This window comes from Prunus avium, chromosome 1 (genome assembly GCF_965620075.1).
Source record: "Prunus avium chromosome 1, drPruAviu1.hap1.1, whole genome shotgun sequence".
In the NCBI taxonomy this organism is placed as follows: Eukaryota; Viridiplantae; Streptophyta; class Magnoliopsida; order Rosales; family Rosaceae; genus Prunus; species Prunus avium.
The window spans coordinates 43,487,067-43,513,143 of NC_142284.1; the positions used below are offsets into that span (position 1 = coordinate 43,487,067).

The window sequence follows — 26,077 nt, forward strand, 5'->3', positions numbered from 1 at the left end:
GAGTTGGGAACTTTGGGTTGGAGGAGAAAACAAAAAAATTTGGGGGTTTTGGAATAAAGGGATTGGTGCTGGAGAGGAAGGATACGCTGGGCATTTTCATATATTTTTTTAATTTCAAACCTGGCCCCAAACGATGTCGTTTTGGCCAGGTCATTTAAAAAAATTCCCTGGGCCAAAATGACGTCGTTTTGCCCAAGTTGTTTTAAAATAGAAAGACCCGCGCACAGCCTTCTTCTTCTTCAGTTCGCACAACCTTCTTCTTCTTCTTCAGTCATTTAGTCGAGCACTTGGTGTGTAGCTCCAAGAGGTCGCACCAGCAGCTCCAAGGGACCTCTAAGCTTATTTCCATGGCTTCCAAGAGGTCGTGCGACCCCACTGACCCCACTGTGGCTCCGCCACTGGATAAGATCATGAAGTAAATTTCCATTTCCCATTTTCATTTCAAGTTATTTATTTATTTAAAATTTGACAAAACTAAACAAGTGGAAAATGATAAGTTTATGTATTGTCTTATTTCACAAAATTCAAATTAAAGTTAATTTCTTCGAATCACATAAATTATAGCAATGCTCACACTTGCATAAGATAAAGTATTAATTGGTAGCACTTATCTCGCGGTATATGATATTGGACCCCTAATATATTGATTCCATCATAACTCCCAATTGAAAATAATGCAAATCTCTATTCCCATAAATAAGATAAACTTTGAACACAATTGTTAGTGCAATATATATGTATATTTATATAAAATACTCAAAAGACACCACACATAACGTAATTTGACCCATTTTCCAAAACCAAAGATAATTGATATCCAAAATTAGCAATAATATGATGACAATATTAATGTACCAACGCTATTGAAATAAGGTCAGCAATTAAAATATCCCAAACAACAAAACAAACTGTACAATATATATGGTTTCAAATGTACACAATGAACTTTGCAATATATATACCACTGCACGACAAAGATGCAACAAAAAAAAAAAACAATTTTTCCTCAAAATTATACAAACCAATAATTATGTTTAAACAACAAACTAATAATAATAAAAATATTTGGATAGAACTCTGAAACTCTTGGATAAATGGTTCTTTGACAAAAGGCTGGGAACTTGTTTGGTTGTTTAAATAGAAAATTCAAATGATTACGCTAGCAATTTCAAACTGACACGCCTTGTACCAAATGCCTTTAATAAATAAAATTAAATAAATTTTGACAGGAACAAACATATTGCCGTCAAGAGCTTACATAAATATAGATATGCAATTGTAACAATTGTAAACTACAAAGAATTACAGCAGTACGGAAAGAAAATAATTTTAATGTACAAAGGCTTTAGATTGTTATAAAAAATATAGTTTTCCTTTTCCCGTAAAGCCAAATACAAAAACTTTATATTATAAATAACATATAAACAAAATTGGAAAGCTTTTAAGGTACAATGAAATTGAAGAAAACAAATTAATAGATAGGTAAAAACAAAATAAATAATAAGTAAGAAGGTGAGTTTGGTACGGTGAAGCACGTCAAAGACGTTGTCCTAAAGCCTTTGGAGCCTCCCTACGTGCAAGTACTGGCGGTCTACAAGACTCCAAGATACGACCTCTTGTACACAAACTCGAGATTCGCTATGAGCATGTTCATAGACGGATATAGGTATCCAAGTCATAGAACCATTGCCAAAATAATAATATAAAGTAGAGAATATATATCAAAGTAGAAAAGGAGATAATTAGTTTTTGGTGGTGATTGTGGTATGTGATATTCTGATGGTGTATAGTGTGTGTTTCAAATGTAAAGGAGGAGTGGCCTTTTATAGGCATCAAATAACATGTAACTTTCACCAACTAGAAAATTAAGGTATTCAATATAGAAATAAAATCTGAATATTAAATATTTATAACCCCATAATAAATAAAATAAAACATCCAAAATAATAAATAAATAAAACGATTAAATTTTTAAAACCTTTTAAAATTCCAACAGGGAAGAGTCTCAGAAAACTTAGTTAGAACATAAATAATTAAATAATTAAATAATTAAATAATATGAAGGGAAGAGAGGAGGCAGGGCATGTTGCTTCCCGCCGCAGCTATCATCATCAGGCCTGCAATGCAAGCACGATATAAAGACAGGGGCATGGCATGCAATGGCATGCATGTGGAATCCGGATCCAGCTGAGCTGCACTGTTGCCCACCTTACTGGGCCGGTGGCCTAAATAATTATATTCATTAATAACTCCTTTCCTCAGTCAAGTGCTTGCTTGCCCTTTGAAGATTCAGACATGGCACCCAAAATCCAATGTTGTTGGCCCTATCCTATTGGCCCCTACCAATATATACATATATATATATATATATATATATATATATACCCTACCACACTCAAAAAGTCAAATCCATATCACGTTTTGTTAGAGCATCCACAGTGGGGGGTGTAAATTCGGGGGTGTAAAGCCACTTTTACATCCCCTTTGCACCTTCGGGGGGTGTAAATATATTTTTTGCTCCAGTGAGGGGGTGTAAATTCGGGGGTGTAGCCGTGGGTCCCAGCCTTTTTATGTTGACTTTTCTTCATTTTTGTTCTCTTTTCTCGGGTGGGTCCCGCCTGCAAGGGATGTAAAAATGGATGTAAATATACATTTTATTTTACATCCCCATGGTGGTGATGTATATTTACATACATTTGCATCTCACCATTGGAGACGATTCCGATGACTCGAGGTGTATATTTAACATACACCCCCATATACACCCCCCACTGTGGATGCTCTTAGTAATAATTTTTTTTAATTTTTTTGAAATATGTGCTTGCTAATTACGTTATATTCAAATCACAATCTTCGAATTAAATTGTGATGAGCTCTCTAAGTGTATATATTATAGTGAAATTAAGAAATATTTCTAGACAACAAATAAGGTCTAGCCCAATACAAAATGACTTGATTTGCATTTTAATAATCCCAAATTTGAACCCCATAACATCATGATGGTATGTATGTGAAAAACTATCCTCCCATGCATTTATAGACATACAAACTATAATTATAAATGTAAATTGTTTAGTCTTGGTTAGGTTGGTGAAGTAGAGCACATCATCGCCAGTTCATCACCTTCACCAACCACCTATTTCCCTCTCATACATGTTTCTTTTCTTTTGCCCTACTTCTTCCCTCCTACATTGAAGATAACATTTATTTTTATACCTCACAATTTCAGTTTTGATCCAAAATTTTCCCTAATTTGTTAAACTCTATTAGGACAATATACCCTAATTAGTTGAGTTAGAGAAAGAAGATTTCCTAAAAAGATTTAAAAAAAAATTGTACTTACAAAAAATGATAGAATGTATATAAATTATAAGATTTGACAAATATAGTGACCAATTTGACTTTTTTTTTTTTTAATTTATAGTTATGAAATTGAATTTTCGCTTAAAACATCGTAAATAATCTTAGGTACTAGGCCTGCAGAATTGATCGGGCTGGTCCAAATGGCGTTGGATCCGGAATTATTTTTTTGGGTTGATGCAGGCACACATCAAACGGATCACATTTCAGGACCACCCGACAAATTTGACACCGAAAACGTAATGGGAAATGAGAACACCCAATAAAAACTTAAGCAAAAGCGTCGGTCAATCTCAATACATTGTATTTGAACCTGGTTCGCAATTTCGTCCTTATTCTTTCCCAACAACACCCAACAATCCAATCCAACAACCCCCCCCCCGACCCCCCGGCATTTATATATTTGTCCTCTTTTTCTTCTCCATTGCTACTATCTCTGGAGTCTAAAGTAATAGCGAGAGATATGGGATTGAAGAAGGCGACGACGTCGTTGGAGGAAGTGATAGAGAAAGCAGGAGGTTGTGCTGTGGTGGACGGAGGGTTCGCTACCCAGCTGGAGAGACACGGCGCTGCCATCAACGACCCTCTCTGGAGCGCCGTCTGCCTCATCAAAGACCCCGACCTCATCAAGCGGGTCTGTTTCTCTCTCTCTCTCTCTCTCCCTCATTGCCCATTTCCTGATTTGTTATTATTGTATCTATACAATAAATATACATACTTTGGTTGGCTTGGTTCTGATGAATGTTGGGTTTTGGTTCAATTGCTTCATCAGGTCCACTTGGAATACTTGGAAGCCGGCGCAGATATTCTGGTCACTTCATCTTACCAGGTATAATTCTTTACTTTCCTTATTTATAACGTTACCCACAATTTTGTTCTCTCTGTTCTTTCTTTTTGGTTCTGCACATTTACCATATGATAAAGAATGCATATAATATCAGCAGCAAATGTACAAAAAGATTCTTGCTTTCACATAAAAAATACGATCGATTAGGTGGGCCAAAGATGCGCCTGTGTTTGCAGGATTCTTATATTCATTAAACCCACATTGCCTTTCATTTGCTTTGATAGGCCACAATTCCTGGATTATTGTCCAGAGGACTGTCCATTGAAGAAGGGGAGTTGTTGCTGAAGAAAAGTGTGAAATTGGCTGTTGAAGCTCGCAACAGTTTCTGGGATGCTCTCAAAGTGACACCTGAGCATCAGTATAACAGGGCTTTGGTTGCTGCCTCTATTGGAAGCTATGGAGCTTATCTTGCTGATGGCTCAGAATATAGGTACCCCAAGTTTCAGATCGCAATCATGGCTAACAAATATATTTTATGTACTTTGTTCAATTATATAATGTGGATGTGTCAATGTTTTCAGTGGATGTTATGGACCCCAAGTGAATGTTGATAAGCTCAAGGATTTCCACCGACGCAGATTGCAAGTTCTTGTGGAAGCAGGTCCTGATTTACTTGCATTTGAGACCATCCCTAATAAGCTTGAAGCTCAGGTTTGTGCTTCTACCAATCTTGCTTTGCAGAGTTTCATGGATTTTCAGAACTTGATGGTATCTAACTTGATTTCTGTAAACATTTGTAGGCCTGCGTTGAGTTGCTCGAAGAAGAAAACATTCAAATACCATCTTGGATATGTTTCACCTCTGTAGATGGTGAAAACGCCCCATCCGGAGAGTGCTTCAAGGAATGCCTTGACAAAATAAATAAGAGTAACAAAATACATGCAGTGGGAATAAATTGCGCACCTCCTCATTTGATTCAATCTCTCATCTGCAAATTTAAAGAGGTAACTTCTAAACTAGAAAACAATTCAACCCCAAAAGAAATATTAAAAGAAAAGGTGAAAGTGATCTAACACAGATGCTATTTGTCCAGTTAACCAATAAAGCAATTGTTGTGTACCCTAATAGTGGTGAGATATGGGATGGCAAAGCTAAAAGATGGCTGGTGAGTTCAACTGGTTTTAGAACCTCTCTCTGTCTGTCTTCTCTCTTTCTCATACGCTGAATCCACACAAACACAAAATACGATGCGTGATCAACTAATGAATTTTGGATTGTGTTAAATGAACAGCCTGCCAAGTGTTTTGATGACGACAATTTTGAATGCTTTGCAACAAGCTGGCGTGACGCAGGAGCTAAGCTCATCGGAGGCTGTTGTCGGACAACACCTTCCACCGTTCAAGTCATTTCTAAGGCTCTAAAAGGAAATTCGTGCTGATCAAGTAACAGTGACGGCTATATTTAGGAATTTTTAGGTTAACCGACATTGATTTGGTTACATAAATTCTTTTGGTTTGGTGTTAGAAGCTATTGGTTTAAGAAATTGCCTTCTATTAGCAAATGAAAATTATTACACGAAAATCTTCTTTTGAAAGAAATGCGGAATTTATTATTGATCGTGTCTGAGAGTTTTATATTATCCAACGGAGAATGGTAAATATTGCTAGCACTTTGATATAACGGTATAAAATGACTAACTTTGGTTATTCTGTTCCACTTTATTATGTTAACTACAATTATCAAAATGAAAATTAGAATGAAAAAAAAAAATCAATTTGCGGATAAATTATGGAACATGTTGCTCAAAGCCTCATCACTGTAGACACAATATAATTGATCAATGTTAAAAAAATTTACAAGGTTTAACATTGATTCATTTCTGTGACTGTGACCTTAAGAGTTCTTTTTACTCTATAAGCAGGACTAGAACCGAGATATGCAAACCAGTGAACCGAGATATGCAAACCAGTTCCCCCGACCATTCAATATTTGATGATACTTAACGCCGTGAACCACGCTTATCATAAGGTCCCCAACCACTGCTGTAGCCATTGCCATATGAACCACGTGAATATCTCATATCAGGACTTCCATTCATCATTCCATAACCCCCACCACCTATACAGATAAGAAAGGAGTCAAAACAACTTGCCTTCTAGAGATCCAAGTTAAAAATCCCAGAGTAGGAGATCCATGAGCACTAAAGTTGTGTGTGTGCGTATGCGCGCACGCGAGACATAAAGAGAGAGAAGAATCACCTCGTTCTCGTGCCCTCCTGTCTGCATTTAGCTGCTCTGCTCTTAGCTTCTCTATTTCACGAGCCATGGAAACTAGGTTATTTTCCATTGCTTGCTTTTGTTCCACTTGTTCTTCACTGGCTTTCCTCTCATATTCATAAGCTCTCCTAAAAAAAAGTGTTGCAAAGTCAATCCACATATGCATACAAATAAAGCAGTTGTTAACGTATCTGAAATTCATCAAGTATCGTCCTAATATGTGTCATCCATCTCCTTAAAAGGCAAAAGAAGAGCAAGATATTATTACGCCAGAAAACTAATTAAAAGTTCACTGTAAAAAACCTGGTCTCAACAAGCTCGTTTCGCATCCCATCAATATCAGCCCTCATGGGAATTAGCTGCTGATTCTCAGCTTGCAATCGAGTTATCTCCTGTGTCAGACCTTGGACTTGGGAAGACAACTCTTGCCGCAAAGCAGTTAATTTCTGAACTTCAGCTCTTAATTGCATAACCTCTGCCTTTATAGGTTCAGTAGCACGGAGATCAGCTTCTAGCTTCAATCCTCTCTCAATTAGCTCCCTAGACTGTGCCTCTTTCTCAGCCCGGAGTTTAGGTAAGACCTGCCCCAATCTATGAATCTCATCTTTCGCATCTGTCAATTCCCTTTGAAGAAGGGTATTGTCGTCAATTACAAGCCGGTTCTCAGCAATGATTCGCTGCATTTCTCTGTGTTTCATTGCAAGTTCTTCTTCCAAAGCTGCAGGGTGTACACTCAAGTGTCCCAGTCCTCGGTTCATGAGAGGTCGAGGATCATCATGGTAACCTCGATAACCATCAGCATGGCGAGACATACGATTTCTCCCGGACATTACAGAGATCCTGCAGTAGTGATACCATCATCACACTATTTTGGTACGACCAAGCGAGACATAAATTAAGAAAGAAGATAAAATATCATCCTTCGTCGAACTGTTCAAGGAACAGAGCTGCCCAAACAAAACAATGAAGGGAAATATACGAAACATCTTGCATCTCTGTGGATTCCATGCTTCCTCGATTGCTTCAAGAACACCATTTGAGATGCATGGAATGTTACAATATCTTCCATTTTCATCAGATCAGGGATCAAGACTTTAATAGTTAACAACTCTCAAACATGTGAACTCAATGTGATCCCAAAATTTTGTAATTAAAAGTACTCAACTAAATGACCTCAAATTATGAATTCCAATCTCTTTCTATGTGTAAACGAAATCAAATTATGAAGCCCTATCTCTTTCTTTCTAAAAGAAACACAAACCTCAGATGCCAATCTCAATTTGTCTCTTCAAAGTAACCTAAGCACTAATCTAAACATAAAAGAAGAGAATAATATTTAATCATCTCTATTGTTTCTTTAACTTTGTTATATTAGGGGCGCAGTCATCTGAATTGATCTTGCAAGTTGCAACCAACATCACCGAAATAGTCAACGCCAACTAAGGCTAACAAAATCTATTAATGAAGTTAAATCTAGAACACAAAAAAGAACTAGATAACCTGGTGGAAAATAAGAGCAAAATGATAAAAGAAAGCAATCCTATTTTGCTGGATGCTACCTGAAAAGTTTTACGACTAATCAACTGAGTCAAATCTATGGAAACCTATGGAACCACCTTCATGACTAAAGATGAAAACCATAAAGCCCTCTCAAGTTCTCAAACAACCCGTCCTCTTTCGGGCAAACAAACAAATATGAAATAGATGCGGCACCAAAAAACTGTAACGGAAGTTCTTCTTCGTCCTATATTTGCCTATTCACGCTGCACAATAACTCACTACGCCTTATATCGCATCATGGGGTTTGATGTTTGATATTTTGGATTAACATCAACTACACGGCTGCATTCAAATCTCTTAAAAGTACAAAACTTTGATCTTACACTAAATCATTGGCAAGCTGGAAACATGCTTTGCTTATTTGCACTTTGCAATTCCATAATCAAATTTATTAATTACAGAAAAGTAAATTAAAACAATATAATTCTTATGTTAAAGTTTGAATAAGTGCAATTCAGCCCTGCTCATAATTTCAAGCAAAAAGAAGTAAATGTCAACGATAACATATATATGCAGTTGAAGCAAGTTGTAAGCTTCCACCAAATAATCGGAGCACGACGACGTCTCAAGTAAAAACTTACCCAAAGAAGGACCCTTTAGACTGCGCGCCAGTCTCTGATCTTCGACGGGAACTGTGCTTGCCTCAGCAGCTCAGCAGAATAGACAACCCTACAGCCAGCCAACAAGGCGATCGGATTTCTTATTGACGAAATTACCCTTGTTGCTGCTTCAGGCTAACGTTCTCCGGTTTCACTCATTGTGGGCCTTCTGGCCCAAACAACGAAACTAAAAAATGTAATGGGCCGGGGCCCAGTACATAATTTCTTCACGGGCTTCAAAAATCGCTATGGGACGTAGTCTGAGATTACCATTATTTTTTTTATTTTTTCTTTCTCGTCAGATATATTTTTTAAGATTTTTTGAGCTGATATTTATTAATCTTTCAGTTTTTACTTCTTTAATTTCATTATCTTACTTATCATTGTTGCATTTCTTACATAATCATAATTGTCACGTTCCGCTACCACATGCTTTTGTTTTTTTCTTTCTCTTTTTACAGCATCAACTACGAACTCATCAATCAATTGGTACATTATTGTCGCATCGATCATATCATATATTAGTTTTTCTTAAGTTAATGCAACAATTTTCAGAAAGTTCTTTAGAATGCAACTCTTTTCTCAAATATTTTATTTTTTTGCAACCTTATTATGTAATATCGGCCCATATCATAAGGGAAAAGTAGAAAGAAGAAACGTCGGCAAACTGTGTAAAACTTATCATAATTACCAAACCTTATCCCATATATATATATATACATGGTGTGTATAGTAGTGGACAAATATACATAAGTGAGTGAGATTCTAAAATTATCTTAGAGAGAGACAGAGAGAGAGAGGGATGGGGCTACAGGCCCTACAGATGGATAGCTACAGAAATATAAATCCTTTTCCAAGTAACCAAGGAATAATATGTCGATATTACTTCAAGAAAATTGGGGTCTCATGACGACTCTTTGCGGTAATCTTGTGCTTGGGTTTCATTGTCGCAGATGAGATGAGATCCCCACATCAGCTTTATCCATACATATATGTTTTTCTTTCTTTCTAGCTAGCGACGAGATGTTCAAATGTAAACCAATTATAATAATTTTATTCCATATAATTTTGTTAGTTCATCTTCTTAATTCAAACGGTCTCTTTCTATTAATATTCAAGAGTGACTTCTGAGTCATGACTATTTATCCTTCTTAGATTCTTAATTTATTAGAGTGCATGTTGTAATCAGATACAGCAAAGACAAATAGTTTCTAATCAAAATGAGCACACAGAATGTCAAGTTATGTATATCATATATATAATACGATAGAAGATGATCTTTACGTTATGTGGAAAGATATGATTGGGGACATGTGGATTATGTGGGGACCGCAGTGCATGGAGTCAAGGTAAGAGTCCGGAAGTTTAAACAAGTAAATATTAGTGATGGAGAAAATGGGGCAGGGGGACTGAGGCAATCCAACAAAAGCATATCTTTCAAATTAGAAAGTGAGAGATGGAATCAACAGGACTTCTCATCCATTACCCTCCTTGCCTGGGCCCCATGTGCACTAAGAAACGAGAAATCCATCGATGGGGAAAAGTAGCCAATCAGAAGCCAAGGATTTGGATCAACTTTTTAAGCTCGCCCAATTAGAAAATAGATAAGGCATTGGTGTGGGCCCAAAAGTACAATCCTCTCTCTCTCTCTCTCTCTCTCTCTCTCCCAAAAGTGCAAATCCAAGAGCTGCCTTCGCTGTTATATGGCCTGTAAAAGCGCAGGGTGTGGGACACTCACCACTTCCTCTAGCGCTTTACCTAAATAAAGAGCACAATTCAACAAACAGTTCCTGTGCACTCTTTGGATTTGCTCTATCTTTCTCTTCTTTGATTTCACTTCACTCTTTCAACTTTTCAAAACTTCGTTGTGATTTGATTTTCCGCGATGAGCTCCAACAAGAAAGTGGCAAACGCCGTCGGTGCCAAAACGGCAAGAGCGTGCGACAGCTGCATAAGAAAGAGAGCTCGCTGGTACTGTGCTGCCGACGATGCTTTTCTCTGCCAAGCCTGTGACTCCTCCGTACACTCCGCCAACCAGTTAGCTCGCAGACACGAAAGGATTCTCTTGAAAACGGCGTCGTCGCTCAAACCCACCGATAAGGATGATCAAGTTTCTGTTTCGGACAACCCAGCAGCACCGTCGTGGCACGGTGGCTTCACGCGGAAGGCCCGGACGCCGAGACAGGGGAAGCACAAATCCCAAGAAGGTGCCCGAAACCGGTTTCCTCAGGTGCCGGAAATCGGGGCAGACGATAGCAACTCGTATGACGAGGAAAACGAAGAAGATCAGCAGCAGCTTCTTTATAGGGTTCCCGTATTCGATCCCTTTGTTGCGGAGATGTGCACTGCTACCACTTCTGCTAATTCTAATGAAGAAGCAGTTGCTAATTACGAATTAGCTAATACTGGTGATGTTTCTAAAGTGAGCTCATCATCACCTAATTATAATCATAACGGTCATGATGGGTTTCTGCTTCCCAGTGACATGGATCTTGCTGATTTCGCGGCGGACGTGGATAGTTTGTTGGGCAGGGGGCTCGAAGATGACGAGTGTTTTGGGATGGAAGGATTGGGGTTAATGGATTCTAAAGAAAATGAATCGAATTGTAGAGTAAAGCTTGAAGACGAGGAGGAGGAGGAGGAAGGGGGCACGGGAGGTGTCAATTTTATGGGGTGTGAATTAGGTGAGACGCCGGAGATTGATATGATGAGAGAGCCGTTTGTGTTGAACTTTGAAGACTATGACGACTCGCCGCAGTCGTGCGGCGAACAGGATGACAAACTGGGAGTGGGAATGATGGATACTACTTACAGTGGAGATCATCAACGACATGAGGAGGTGCATGCGGGTGCAAGTAAAAGCCGCAAGAAGAAGGAGATATTTTTGAGGCTGGACTACGAGGCAGTGATTACAGCCTGGGATGGCTCTCCGTGGACCTCCGGTGGTCGCCCCGATTTGAACTCCGAATGCTTGCCTGACTGCATGGTATGTACTTCCTGCCCTAATCTTTAAATAAAAATTGTGGAAATGCCAATTATGTTGATATAATTAACCATATGAGGGTACTCTTAGCTAGTTAATTAGGCCCAATTCAGTCTCGTTTATAGCAATTCAACATAGAATTAATTATGTGCAGGGTGTATGTGCAACTGAACTTCATTACCCATACGGAGATCTGAACGGGCTAGGGGTACAGCCGGCAATGGCGGACGGAGGGAGAGAGGCGAGGGTGTCAAGGTACAGAGAAAAGAGGAGGACGAGGCTGTTCTCCAAGAAAATAAGGTACGAAGTGCGGAAGCTGAACGCTGAGAAGAGGCCAAGAATGAAAGGGAGGTTTGTGAAGAGAGCATCCTTTGCAGGATCTGCTTTTCCTGTGCTTACCAAATGATATCCTTAAGTTATGAGTAGCACTTGCCTCAGCCCAAATGTTTACTTACACGCAGTAAGTGAAGTAATTGAGTTTGTGTGTATAATTGCATATCTGCACATGTATTAATAAACATACTCATCCTAAGCTTAAAGGCTAGCTCGTGGTCTACATATTTTAAATGTAGCCGCCGCTTGTTTCGTTGTAATTATCAAATTTTGTACCCCATTTTTTGTTCAACTCATAAATTAGGGTTGAGTTAAGTCAGGCTGATATGTACAATTAACTCATCTTCTCATTGCGGTACAATTTTGTTTTGAATTTATTGTAAAAAGTTTTTTTATTTTATTTTAAAAAGCTATGTTGAATAGTGATATAGTTCTTTGTTTACGTAAAATTTCAGTTTATATTAGTCTTTTTTTTCTTTCTTTTTTTTTTGAACGAGAAGAGTAGTTCATTCATAAACAAGGCCAATTACAGAGAATTGAAGTCATTACAACCCTCTAAACAAGGACGGATCCAACCAAGATAAAAACAACAACAATACACATGTAGACCAGAATCATATTGAGCCAAAATTAACACTAAATCCAGTTCACCAGAAACCAGAAATAAATACAAACTCAGAGTAAATTAAACTTGCAAAACTAGTGCCAATAAGGGAATCCAGTAGCCTACAAAAAACATCTAAAATCATCTGCAACCGATATGTCAAATTGTCACATGGACATGAAACGAAAAAAATTAAAGGTTAAAGTTGCTTCAACCGAGTAATCAAATTCTACATGGATTTGAAGACTGAAAGAGATATGTCAAAAATAACATATAAAAAAGCTTAACGTTATTATTTCAATATTTTTTTAGTCATGGACCCATTATCATTTACTCTCTTTTAAAAGTTTATGCATCATATGTGAAAATGGTACTTAGGTGAAGAGGGGTAAATTTAACTAAACAAACAAGACACAACAACACAACAATCAAGAGAACACACAGAGCATGCCACAAGGTACCTGCAGCCCTAGAAGATTACTAGTGACAACTTAGGCACTCAGAAGGACCCGTCAATCTAGGCATCCCCTGTGCTAGCAACAACTATGGTGAAAGTGTGTGAAGTCATCAATATCAAGTAAACAACAAACAGCAGATATAGATGACTAGTCAACCACCAAGAACACAAACCTAGAAAAATTTACATATATGCAAAACAGATTTTGTTTACCCAGAAACCCACCATTGGGAAAAACTGGGAGTCATCAACGGACTAGGCAATCCACTAAGTAGAAAAAGATTCTTACAAAGGAATACAAGCAAGCTCAAGCAAAACTTAGATCTATTTAGGAAGATGAGATATACCTCCTTTGTGCAATCTTCTTCTCCAACTTAGCAAAGCTTGAAGCTCAGTTCATCATGGCAATGGCAGCTCCTACTTCAGCTCGTTCATCCCATGGCACTAGCTTACAAGCTCCATCTTAGACCGAAACCAAAATTTGGATTCAATGGAGAATGACCAATTTCTTCAAGAAACCATACTCTTGAAGAAATCAGTCTTGAATTTGACCTAGATCTAAATGAGAGAATGATTTAAATAGCTAGATGCAGATTCATATTTCAAAAGCAGTTTTTCAAAAAGAAATCAATTAGAAAAACTCATAGATGAAATATATGGTTCACTCTTGAGGAAGAAGAAGAGAAAGATGGCAAGCCAATCTTTCCAAAACTTCCACACAAAAGAGACGGCTGCCAAAAGAGGAATTCACTAGCCTTTACAGACAAAAGAATCCCTTAGGTCAGACTGACACATGGCAGCAGAGAGAGAAAAGAGAATAGGACAAAATAGATGGTTAACCAGCTGGAAATCATACAGAGCAAGGATGACTAGTCATCATTTATGAAAACAGTTTAATGCATGATATGCAATGCATGATTTACCTTTGTCAATTTGCTTGAACCTCCATAGGATAGAAGATAGATGAGAACACCTAGAGATGCTATTCTTAATCTAGACTTTGAGCTTGATAAATACAATAAAAATCCTATTACAAAATTGTCAAGGGAAGCCAAAAGAATTAATCAAAATTCATACATTAACAATATGGGCTCCATTTGCTTTTAAAATTATAATATAATAATTTAATATTTGGCATTTCGGGTGGAGTTGAATTTTTTCCAAAGTGTCAAATTCCCACATAAACAATCAAGCAAGATACCTAAGAAAAAGGACATAACCACCCTGGTTCCTCTTGACACTCAAGCAAGCATCTTCTACACTAGATTCTCAACACCCAAATTCTAAAAAAATCCCCAAGATACCTTGCCTCTCCTCCATAAATCAACCCATAACCTCTAATAGATTTAGATCCCCTGGCGAGCCAAGCAAGATCTCTACAATTAGACGAGGAACGAGAAACAAATCCGACCCAAAGGCCGGTTGAAAAGCCCTAGACCAACCTAGGGAGAAACAAAACCAAGCACAAAACTTGTTTGGGGGGACTCTCCACAACATGTCAGGGGAGGAGGGGGAGAGGCCCGGTTTATTAGCGGTAAAAATAAAAAGAATTAAAAACAAACCCTATTCATATGTTGCCCATCCATGTGGTCCCATCTTTTCTCTCCTTCTCTTCAGATTTATTGTTTCTCTCTCTCTCTCTCTCTCTCTCTCTCTCTCTCTCTCTCTCTCTCTCTCTCTCTCTCTCTGCTACAGACAGCAGCAAGTTTCTCCCTCTCTTTTTTTGGGGTCAAACTCTTCCTCTATTGGCTACTTCTTCTATTATCTTGGGTGGGCAACTTGGCAACAACATCTTCTCCTCTCCTTTTGTCACCAACAAGGTATTATTCTCATTCTCTCCTTTGCTATATATCTTTAATTATAGTTTTAATTTAAAATTGAGTATTCTAGGGTTTAATTAGGGATGAATTATAATTTTGAGATTTTGTTGAAATTAATTAGGGCTTTGATTAGGGATGAATTATTCTAAAGCTTTGATTTGAGATTTTGTTAAAATTGAGTTTTCTAGGGTTTAATTATGGTTGAATTATAATTCTTGGTTTGGTTTTGTTGAGATGCTATTATGACAATTTGTTTGATTTTTTGTTGGTATGTTTGATTAAAATTCTTTCTAAATATTATTCATAGGCTATCTTTTATCATGTCGGATGACAATCGGAATCCCAAGAGAACAAAGAATTTGTTGTCTTTTTTTAAGAAAAAGAATGATGGGTCATCATCTAGTACATTGCCTTCTAACACTTCTTTATCTACTCCAATATGTGATGAGCAAAATCTTCTTGAGTCTCCCATTGTCGAGCCTCCAATTGAAAGAGTTGAATCTCAAAGAGTCGATGATCATGATCATGATTTTAATATCAATTATCTTGAGCATGATCCAGGATTACGTCGTTTAATATGCAAATATCCGGTGAATGAACAAGATAATGTGCAAAGAGCATATATTCTTTTAGGACCATGTCAACCCGAGTTAGAAGATTATCCAAGCCACTTAGAAGGGCGGGACTTTTGTCGATTTAATAAAAAGTGGTTTGGCCAATTCACTTGGCTTGAGTATTCAGTTGCTAAGAATAAGGTATTTTGTTTTCCTTGCTTTCTTTTTGACATGAATCAGTCACACCCAACCTTTATTATTGATGGGTATTAAAAATGGAAGAGAATTGGTGGGAATCAATGTACATTTCAACATCATGTGGGCAAGCTAAATTCACCACATCATCTTGCTATGCAAAAGTGGATTAGCTTAAAAAACCTATCTCTTCATATTGAAAAAGTGGTAGATAAGCAATCAAAGCAACAAGTGATGGACAATCGGTCACGACTTATGACCACAATTGAAAGCATTAGGTATCTAGCAAATCAAGTATTGCATCTTTTCGAGGCCACGGTGTATCTTTTTATGTTTATTAATGAAATTCACTCGTACCGTCAAGTTTAGTATGTAAGTTTTGCCTAACCGGCTCTTTGATCCTGGAACCGCCACTGGTTGAGGTTTCATGAGTTGAGAGAGAAAAGGAGTTTCGAAGATTTCTCCTTTTCCCATGCTTTTAGCTTGTTTATATTAGTCATATTGATCATCAAATTAACCTAATTCTTTGTAGCAAGCAAAGTACTTAAAAGAATATTTGATATCTTTTTATATATCTTCCTTGTAGATGAGTCACAAGCCAAAGTAACTTGGAATGAAACAAGTATCCCTCATAGAATTGTTTTCAGGGCTTTCCATGAATGAGATTATAGAGTTGATGGTTGGATCTGTAGTGGCATTAAGAGAGAGTGAAAAGGAGGGAAGGAAGAAGAAAAGATAAAGGAAAGCATAGGAAGAAGGAAACGAAGAAAAACAAAAACGGCCTGGGAATGGAAAGAAGAAGAAAGGAGGAAGGAAGAAAAAAAACGGAAACGGGCCAGGGAAGAAAAGGAAGAGGAAAAGACAAAGGAGAGAAGAGGAATGAAGAAAGGAAAAAAGAAAAGGGAACGGCCAGAGAAGAAAAGAAAGAAGAAAAGACAAGGGAGAGAAAAGTAAGGAAAAATAAAAATAAAAAGAAATGAGATAGTTTTAGTCTTTCAAAAATATTATAATTTTATTTAATTTTAGGCTAAAATCCTTAATTAAAATTAAATATTAAAAAAAAAATTAGTCCGACACGACACCAAACATAAGTCTTCACTATTTTTACAATCCAGTTTCTTAGTCCGACGCAACACCAAACGTAGGTCAGTACTTAATCCAGCTTAGTCCATTCCGAGCTAATTCAAGACAGTCTTAGGATTTAATCCGGTCCATAACAGTCCGCCATACCAAACGACCCCGTAGAGTACTATGCCCAATAATGATATTGTCATTTACCGAGCAAATAAAATTGGACAGATGCTGCATTTGTTCTGATTTTCCAATTCAGGAAATTGTAATAAAGACCATAAAAATTAGAGTTAACAAAGAATCTCTTAAGACAGAAATTAATCAGAGAGCTAGTGATGTTTGAGTGAAGATCTGATACATCAATTATGATTGTTGAGTACTAGAATTTACATATATGGATCGCCAAAGGCGAAATGTAAGTATTTTGTTGTGCTTACGCATATATGCATAATATTTTACACCCAACTCCACCCACATTTTTACACGACACAGATTTTTCTAAGCAAAAAGCAAAGCCCAAAAAAACAACAAAAAAGAAGAAGCAAGAAACCAATTCCGAGCCGCCAAAACATGTGCTTCTCGCATTGCATGAAGCACACTTGTATGTCCTTCTCCAACTCTACCCTCCACTTGTCACTCCCACAAAACCAACATACCAAAAGATTAACCATAATTTATTAATAGCTAATTAAGACGCATTGGAACTAATCCAAGAGTCAGTTCCAACCCAACCTCTCCATCATAATCTCCGCCAGCCCCATTTCCTTCTGGACTCGGGCACAAGTCATCCGGGTCAGGAAAGTTACAAAATTGAGCCATATGTGACCCGGTTGCAAACTCAGTGACCGAGCCAGGATGGGTTTTGGTCCTGTTCATGGATCTCTTGAACCTGTTCCGGGTTGCAACTTTGTTACGAGAACCCCCCGAGTTCGAGTCCCTGAACACGTGGCGTATGTCGCCGGATTTGTTAGGAGGGCTGGGGATAAGGTGTAGTGCATCCGCATCAACTCCGGCGATGGGCAACCCTGCAAGCACTGCATCAACGGCTGCTTGGCATTGGGCCCAGCTCCCGGACGACATCAGACCCACCGACCCAAATGTCGGATTCACAATCCGTCCACAAGCCTCGTACAAAAGTGACTTGAAAATAGCTGATCAAAAAACACACAGAACTTTAGTGGTGGAAATGATACTTTTTGACACAAGGATAGTCTAAATTGCTTTATTGGAAAGGGAAATCGAACTTGGGTGCAAGCGGCGGCGTTACTGCCTAACGAACCGGCCTAACCCACATCTGCAGAATGAAATACTTAATTTCTAGAAAATAAAAATATAAAGCTTATTAATTAAAAAATAGGGTTACCAGGGCGGAGGTGTTGGGAGCCTGCATTGATGAGGTTGAGAAGGCCAGCGCGGCCATAGAATTTGGCAAGAAAAAGAGTGGCGTTGGCTTGAGAGTCAGGGGATTTGATCCACTCAATGCTGGGCCTGATTGAGCATTTCTCACTGCACCCTTTGCGAAGCACCCTGCACCCATTGCAGCTCATCCTCATTCTTTCTTCCTTAATTAACCCTACAGTAGACTCTCTATCTATCTCTGTAGAAAGGTGACTGCGGCTTTAAACCGAGGTAGGCGTATGAAAAATACAGAAGGGTGTGTATTTAACAGCAGAGTTGGTGAGGGCATTGTGGGAATTGTGGGTTATGCGCAGTGGTTTCTTTGGAGTGTGGGATGGAAAACCAGTGGTTTCCTTTCCTACTGCTTTTATTCCAGTTTAGGTGAAAAAGCGTTCAGGGAAAAGTGGAAAATCATCTGACTGTTTTGTGCTTTCTTCTTCTACCATCACCCTGCATGCAGACTTTTATTACGAACCTGCCATATTCCTGGTATTATTATTTATTTATATATAACAACTGGCTGATGCGTTTTATTCTCAGCCAAAAAATAATAATAATAATATTAGTCTATTTTATGTTTTCTTTTCTAGTCAATATATTATTTTTTAGGGAGATTCACTATTATACTCAATATAAGAGCTCAAATTATAAAAAAATCATATATGAAATGGACTTTATAAACACACCCTAAGCCTATTTACAACATAACAAAAAGGCTTTTAGCTTATTTTAAATTACAAAACTGCCATTAATTTCTTAAAACAAACCAAACTCCAAAACCTCATAAAAAGAACCAAAACACTCAATAGAGCCCAAAACACTCAATAGGGCATCAAAGTAATTTGATAATCAAAATTAAATTCAATAGGGTCAGCTGTCATTTTTTGGTTTGTTTATAGAAATTAAATGGTGTGGGGTTTATCTATAATATTAGTGCTAAAAATGGGTATATGACTAAATATCTCTATTTTTTATGGTATACTATCTGGCTCGTAAAGGAGAAATGGGGATTGGATTCCAGGATTTAGATGATTAGTAATATAAGTGAAAATAATTAGACCTTTAAGACTAAATTTATTTGGAATGTAGCATCTACAATAATGCTCTCTATTTTTTAGTTAAAATTTAGCTAAAAACATATAAAAGTTATTTTAGGAGCTCTTTATAAAATTTTAACTTCAATCATACTTTCTAGTTTAGGAAATCGTAAATGCTATAATTCTTTTTTAATTGGTCCATCTCTATAAAAAAAAAAAAAAAATTATATATATATATATATATAAAATAATTAACATTAATTAAATGTTTAAAATACTCATAAAATAAAGCAGTATTAAATTATAGGGAGCCACTAGAAGTCCTTTCCCTTTTCTCAGATTTAGGAGCTCCTAAGAATCTCTCTATTTTAGGAGGTGGATAGGGAGCATGGTTAGAGTTATATTTTTACAATTCCTCCCTAAAATTTATCTAATGAGTTAATTTAGATAACCAATTGTGGATGCTTTTAATCAAGCACGATAAACATCCCTTTTAATCACCTAATTTTATTGTGGTATGGCAGAGCGAACATTCTTTTTCTTTATTTATATATATTTTTGGTATAATATTTTCCCTTTATTATTGGGCATTATTTTTATTATCCCATTGAATACGCACCTGTGTAATTTTGGTGGTAACAGAAGGTCAAAATGTTTGCAGTCAAAGAACAAGACAACAGACAGAGGAAAGGTGGAAGGCATGCAAGTTAGTGTAAATGTTTTGGGGGAGAAAAAGAAAAAGAAGGAACAAGAGGTAAGTGACACGTGCATTAAAAATGGCACGTGACACGCACGAGCTGCGAATGTGAAAGTTACAGCGTGCGAGCTAACTGGCGCATACGGCATGATTGGTAATTGGGAATTGGGCTACGTAGAAGTAAAGAAGCTCAGATACTCTCCTGGTTATCCTGCACTATCTTGGACTTATTTCTATTATTGCTTCCATCATTTTACTGATTACCTCCCGGAATTACCTATTGATGTGGCATAGTCATAATTTGACATGTGTCTCTCCTGTTAAGAATAATTAAAGTAAAAATAAATGCACCTTTGAGAATTTTTTAAAGAAAAGGACAAGTGTTATTTCGTGGTAATGATGAGTTCCTCCTTACGAGCAAAGAGAGAAGTATTATCCTTATCGACCTAAATAACTTAAATGAATCAATTTATGTCCTCTTCAAAGTTACGTAAAAATTTATTGTTTTAATGTCCTAATTAGCACGCATGTGCCAATTGGTTTTTTTTTTTTATAAAAAAAATAAGAAAAGATAACGTGGGTAGTTATGTTCCATAAAAGTAGGAATTTTAATTTTTTTAATATGAAAAAAAAAATTATCATATTATCCTCACTTAATTAATAATTTCAATTCTTAATGTTTGAAATTGTTTGCACTAAAAACTGAACAGATAGAGATGAGTGCAACTTACAAGTGATGTGGACGATCTCGGGATCGATTGTGTGTTGGACGCGGATCCTTCCTGTTCTTTGGACGCTGATCCTGAATAGAAGGAAGCCGAGACTCATAAGGTCTATGGAACCGGTGTGTAACCAGCCTAAGATCCTCCGATGCCTGAGTAAGTTTGTTTTCTAAGAGCTTTTACTGTTGACAATATATTAGTATCAAAGTCAAGTTGAAAAAGTCTTACCCCTGTATTGTAGTGAAGGGGCCTATTTATAGAGGGCATTTTGTATGCTCTTAGTACTTAATTTCGATGTGGAACTCGTGGGAGGGCCCTATGAGGTTGACACGAGTCCATAGTTATTTCGGGCGGGTGCTTCGAGGTTGATTCTACAGAATCGGTAAGGGATACCGATTGTAGACTATGCTGGGCCTGTAGGGACCGTTTGCTGCTTTAAGACAATATCATCGGTAGCCGATGCTGATTGTTCGGAGCCTTGGGCACTTGGGGAGTTTCTCTAGTCCACGTGTCACTGGATGAGTGGAGGGTTAGATATGGTACAAACAGAAATAACCAAAGGTATTTTTTGATATTTAGAATGTTTCACCATTCTTTGCCTTTAGCTTTATATATATATATTTTACATTGATGATGTGGGTGCAGTTTTTGGCTAAATGAATCTATGCTCGCGACAAAATATAAATATGGGCTGAGTTGATAAGTCCTATGCATTTAAGCCCGTATAGTTTATTTGTTTACTGGATTGGGCTCTTTAAATTTATACGATGCTCTCCTCCTAGCCTACGGCGAAGCTTTAACTTCAGCTGAGTTGAGGCCCAAGCCCAAGAGCAGAATACTAGCTTACTTAAAGACAAGCAAAATTGGAAGGTTAGATAGATTTAGCTATTCAAACATCCAACCAGTCATTCGAATCTTACTTGTTTTATATGTATAATGCTGAGTTTCCTGACAAAGATATTTAAGTAGAAACCAAATTGGTGAATTATTGTTGGACGGCAACGTGGTTAAGCCAATCCCACCTTAGGCTGGCTGGCCCAGCTTGCCAGCCCCGCCCATGTGCATTTTTCGTACATACCAATTAGCTCAACCATTGAAACTTTACTTTATCATCATAATTAAGAATATCTACGAGAAAAAGGGAATTCCAACTTAAAACTCACCATCTTGACTAATTAATCCAATTGCAACAATCCAACTCGTTTTTACTTGGGTTGGTATTTGATTTTGGGCCCAAGAAAAACAAAACACAAAAGCATAGCATGACTAAACGGAAAGGAAGAAATGGATGCATCGATGAGCTAAATCGGCATTGATGAACGAATGATGATGAGGGAGGGAGGGAGGGTGAATTAGATTCCACATCCAAAAAGCTAGCAGACAAAATAACCCGCCTTACGAATCAAAAACCAATCCTACCCAATGGCTTGGCTACCCATCTTCGCCGCATAATACGTGGCGTTTCTCGCATTGGTTTCTCTGCCTCTGCCTCTCTGCCTCTCTGCCTCGCCTTATAAACACCCAAAAATACCAGAATACGAGACAAAACATTTACATTTGTTTGCCAACTTTAAGCCCCATATGCAAACAACATGCACTATAAAATCGAAGAATTTCAATTAATATCATCAAATCAAGTCATAAAAAATTACCCATAAGTAAGTTTACTACTCATTTTACTCAAACAACAGAACAGGGGGCTATGCCCATTGCCCATACCTCTGTTTTTTCTCTGTGCACCACCCCTCGATGGCAAACTTTGTGACCTTTGTCTGCATGCACTTCTCGTACAACCAGACAAAAACCCTTTTGCAAGAAAATCACAAAGCCGAATATCACAAACTTTCTGTATGACGCTACTTTACAAAGGCTAGAGTCCATCCAACATCCAGCATTCAACCCACAAGAGTTCCTTTTTAACATTTTAATGATGATATCTCTGTTTTATGTATATTTGGATGAATCCCACGTTTTACAAATCCCACTCACTCATGCATCACAGATTAAACAACCACACACTAATCTCCATAAATATCTGTCTCATTTCAATTTGAAAAACACTTTCTGAAAAAGCTACAGAGTTGAAAAGCACTTGCTGGGTTTTTTTAGTTTAATTTAATTATGCCCTGTTTCATTGTTAAAGACTAATCGAAGAGTCAACGGCTCATGGCCTTAAAACCATAGCCAGGTCCAGCAATTATTCAGACAATTTGACTATCAATGTTGCACGAGACTAGAAAGGCATCGAATCAAATATTATACAATGATGACGGTGTAAAATTTAAAATTTTATTGGTTAAACTAGCTTTAAGCTTTCTGAAAGAGGAGAGGACAGTCATGGAAGATTCAAATTTTTTTTACCAGTTAAAGAAATAGGACAGGAACGAAATCCTATAAATATAATCAGAGGAAAACTTACCACATACGCCAAAGACACAGACTATACTTTATGATATATCATCAGAAAGGGCAAACAAACCACAGACTGATTGCTTACTGCGTCATTCAATAATGGCAGAATAATATTGAGATTAAGAAAGCTTTCACCAAAACAGGAGCCTTCACTTTTGTTCATTCACGCAAGGAAGATGCCACACTAGTAGCAAACATTCCTTGCAAAAGTTTAGAAAAAATTAAAAAAAAGGTGTTTGTATTGTTGCAGTGGGAAAGCAAGAATCTCTGTGTGTAAAGTTGCAAATTTTCTGCCACACTCTTCCTCATATGATATTCGATCTTCTGATCCTAAAAGCAAAAGCTAAAAAACGAAAGAGAGGATCTTGAAAAGTTGTAGATACGGAGATTCTAGCTATAGCAGGTAGTACAAAATATAAGCTGGTCACTGCAAAACCAAATTTCTCAACTTCTCTCTGTACACTGCACATCATGATCCATGATCATCATTGTCCATTTCTGGATCCTCCATAAATCTAAAGAGATTAATTAAACTAGGATTAATTATAGGATAACAACCAAAATACCCCCGGTTTTCCCACTTCATGAATTACAGAAGCAAGAAAAAAGCCATCAAAATTCCAGAGACATAATGAGAAAAACGTGGGTATTTTGGTTATAATTCAACAAAATTTCCCAAGAAAAGAAGAGAGAAAATAAATAATTTTACTAGTTGTGGAGTTGATCTGGGCAACTGGGCACTCTTCGTTTGCTGTCTTCATACCCTTGCTCTGTTTTGTTGAAGTTAGAAGCTCTGACACTGCCACCGAAGTACTTATGGAACAGGGCCTCTCTGCTTCTGTTGCTCTTGCTCTGCATCGTGTTGCTGCTCTCTGCCTCCACCTTTGATAATACATTAGTGTGTCCTGGGAAAACCCGTATTGCGCCTGCTTTGCAGTCACAGCAGACCCAAATCTGTAACACAGAAATGACCAAAATCACAACCAGAGAAGAGTGCAAAAGCCTCCAGCCGCCGGCGATAGACATAACCGGAATACCCAGCTACATAAATTAAGCTCTGCCTCTGCCCCTGCCTCTTTCTTCAAATCACCAACCCACTATCTTTTCTAAAGAGAATTTGATGAGCTGTTCGTGTTGACTGTTGACAATATCAAGTTTTGAGTTTTATCTCCCTCTATCTCTCTCTTTCTCTCTCTCTCTCTCTCTCTCTCTCTCTCTCTCTCTATCTGCCTGTCTCTCGAGGCTATGACTTATGAGCAACGGATTGACGGCTATTCTATGTATAAGAGAGAGGAAGAAAGAGAGAGAGAGAGATGGAGCCTCATATGCCCCCACACTGGTCCACGTGAAGAGAAAATAGCAGCAGTCTATGTCTATGCTCTCTGTATTTTAATCTAACTATAATATACTCTGTTTTTTTAAAATTTTCAAAAAAACAAATGGGTGTTTGAATAAACAAATGTGTAAAAGAAAGTAACAGCAAATTTTGTAGGTGAAGCGTATACGTATATGATTAGCAAGGCATTACGTTAGAAATCTGCATGTCGGTGACGCTGTAAGAGTCAAAATTACAAAATGAAAAGATAAAAGTAAAACAAAAAGGGCACACGCGCCTTTATGAGGGTCTAGTCTTTATGTAACTATGCATAAAATCTTAGGTGGGCTTGCGAGCCAAAGGAACCACACTGTGACTGAAGCATGCTATGCTAGAGACTTTGAGAGCGAGAGGCGCCATGACATTAGCGGTGAATTACACTCTCCTATTAATATTATACATATATATATATATTTAGTCACTTACTGTAAATAAATATATAAGTGTTTTAGGTATTTATGGGTTGGAATTTGAATAAAGAAAGAAATAGTACTTATGATGAGAATAAGTCATTCTGAGAGAGAAACATGGGACTGCCGAGGAGGAGAAGAAGGGCCGGGAATCCCGCCACGGTGTTGGACTGGAGACATTTGTGTTTGAGAGTCGTACGTTAACAAGGAAAGGAAACGTGTATCAATAACTCCCGTACATCTTAATTAACCTCTCTTTAATGAATTATATATAATTAATTAGTTGTCAAATTTGATGCAATCTTGTGAGCTCCTTGAATGAAGACCAAATTCTCCTCCCTCCCTCCCTCCCTCCCTCCTCACAAGTATTGTGGCATCTGATGATATTCATACATATTCATGGCAATGGCATTCTGGCAATGGCATGTATGATGTAGTTGTCATTAGCTGTGATGTTTTTGTTGGTGGGTGACCTGAGTATTTATTGCAAATAAGGGGGGACAATTAAAGTGAAGTCAACTGGGTTGTTTCATGTCTTGGTGTGTATTAGGTGAGCTTAATGGGCATGGAGGGGACACAGCTTATGGTTTAGCTCCAAATCTGATTGACAAAACCCCAAAAGAATATGTTAAATTCAGCTAACAATGGAACAAATAGGCTCAAAGCACAGACCACCTTATCTAAATAAATCATGGCACTCTGATGTTTGACATGTGTTCATGATTATATATATACATGATACATCAACTCATCATTTCACTTGGTAGTGACGAAGGATGCAAGACCAAAATCAATGGGGTCCCTTCGAAAAATAAAAATATGGAATTGGTTAAACAAAAATACAAGTTTCATACTGTTTAAGAAAATTGGTGAAGGACCCATGAGGACACACAGATTGCCTAACCACCAAGGCCAAGTTGCACGTTAGGACATGCATCACTGACTCAATTATTAAACCAAACTTAATCAAACACTTCTCTCTTATCTATAACTATAATGTACTCGAAAAACTGATATCCTTGGGGTTAATAAGGGTGGTAAGAAATATTTTCTTACCCAGAAAGGGGAAAATGTCAAAAAAAGAGAAAGTCCAAATCAGTGTTCTTTGCTGAATTTATAGAAAAGGCACGACTGGTCAGGAATTGTCACGTCCATGTTGAACTTCTGACGGAACTTGAGAAAGTAACATTTAACTTTTGAATGGTACTTGGTACTGTAAATTCGAATTATTAATCCTGGACAGATAAAATTTGCAGGCCGTATTGGTAAATTTATGTATGTTTGTTGAAGAAGAGGAGCGTGAGGTACAATGTTTTGACCATGGGAAGGAAAGGGAAGGGAAGTCACACGAGACTAGCTAGTGAATCAAATCAGAGTTTGAATAATCTGGGGTGGTCTTTGCTTGCTCATCTCTCTCCTCCTAGAAA

The 26,077-nt window shown here is 37.6% G+C and overlaps 4 protein-coding genes across 4 annotated transcripts; 2 read left to right on the forward strand and 2 right to left on the reverse strand.

The window, feature by feature from the left end:
• The first annotated feature begins 3,740 nt into the window (after positions 1-3,740).
• HMT-1 (Homocysteine S-methyltransferase family protein) lies at positions 3,741-5,768 on the forward strand. Its single transcript, XM_021967028.2, has 7 exons — positions 3,741-3,994; positions 4,133-4,189; positions 4,432-4,637; positions 4,729-4,858; positions 4,948-5,151; positions 5,241-5,312; positions 5,439-5,768. The coding sequence occupies exons 1-7, from the start codon at positions 3,824-3,826 to the stop codon at positions 5,583-5,585; spliced, it is 987 nt and encodes a 328-aa protein (XP_021822720.1). The 5' UTR covers positions 3,741-3,823; the 3' UTR covers positions 5,586-5,768.
• Positions 5,769-5,945: 177 nt separating this feature from the next.
• LOC110764111 (protein FLX-like 3) lies at positions 5,946-8,711 on the reverse strand. Its single transcript, XM_021967029.2, has 4 exons — positions 8,565-8,711; positions 6,727-7,263; positions 6,406-6,551; positions 5,946-6,265 (listed from the first exon to the last, which is right to left on the reverse strand). Exons 2-4 carry the CDS (start codon positions 7,251-7,253, stop codon positions 6,147-6,149), a joined length of 792 nt encoding a protein of 263 aa, XP_021822721.1. The 5' UTR covers positions 7,254-7,263; positions 8,565-8,711; the 3' UTR covers positions 5,946-6,146.
• A 1,586-nt stretch (positions 8,712-10,297) lies between these two features.
• LOC110764133 (zinc finger protein CONSTANS-LIKE 6-like) lies at positions 10,298-12,325 on the forward strand. Its single transcript, XM_021967057.2, has 2 exons — positions 10,298-11,568; positions 11,720-12,325. The coding sequence occupies exons 1-2, from the start codon at positions 10,468-10,470 to the stop codon at positions 11,969-11,971; spliced, it is 1,353 nt and encodes a 450-aa protein (XP_021822749.1). The 5' UTR covers positions 10,298-10,467; the 3' UTR covers positions 11,972-12,325.
• Positions 12,326-17,252: 4,927 nt separating this feature from the next.
• Positions 17,253-18,302, reverse strand: LOC110764089 (LOB domain-containing protein 42-like). The gene is made up of 2 exons (XM_021967003.2): positions 17,963-18,302; positions 17,253-17,750 (listed from the first exon to the last, which is right to left on the reverse strand). The coding sequence occupies exons 1-2, from the start codon at positions 18,150-18,152 to the stop codon at positions 17,284-17,286; spliced, it is 657 nt and encodes a 218-aa protein (XP_021822695.1). The 5' UTR covers positions 18,153-18,302; the 3' UTR covers positions 17,253-17,283.
• Between the last annotated feature and the right edge of the window lie 7,775 nt (positions 18,303-26,077).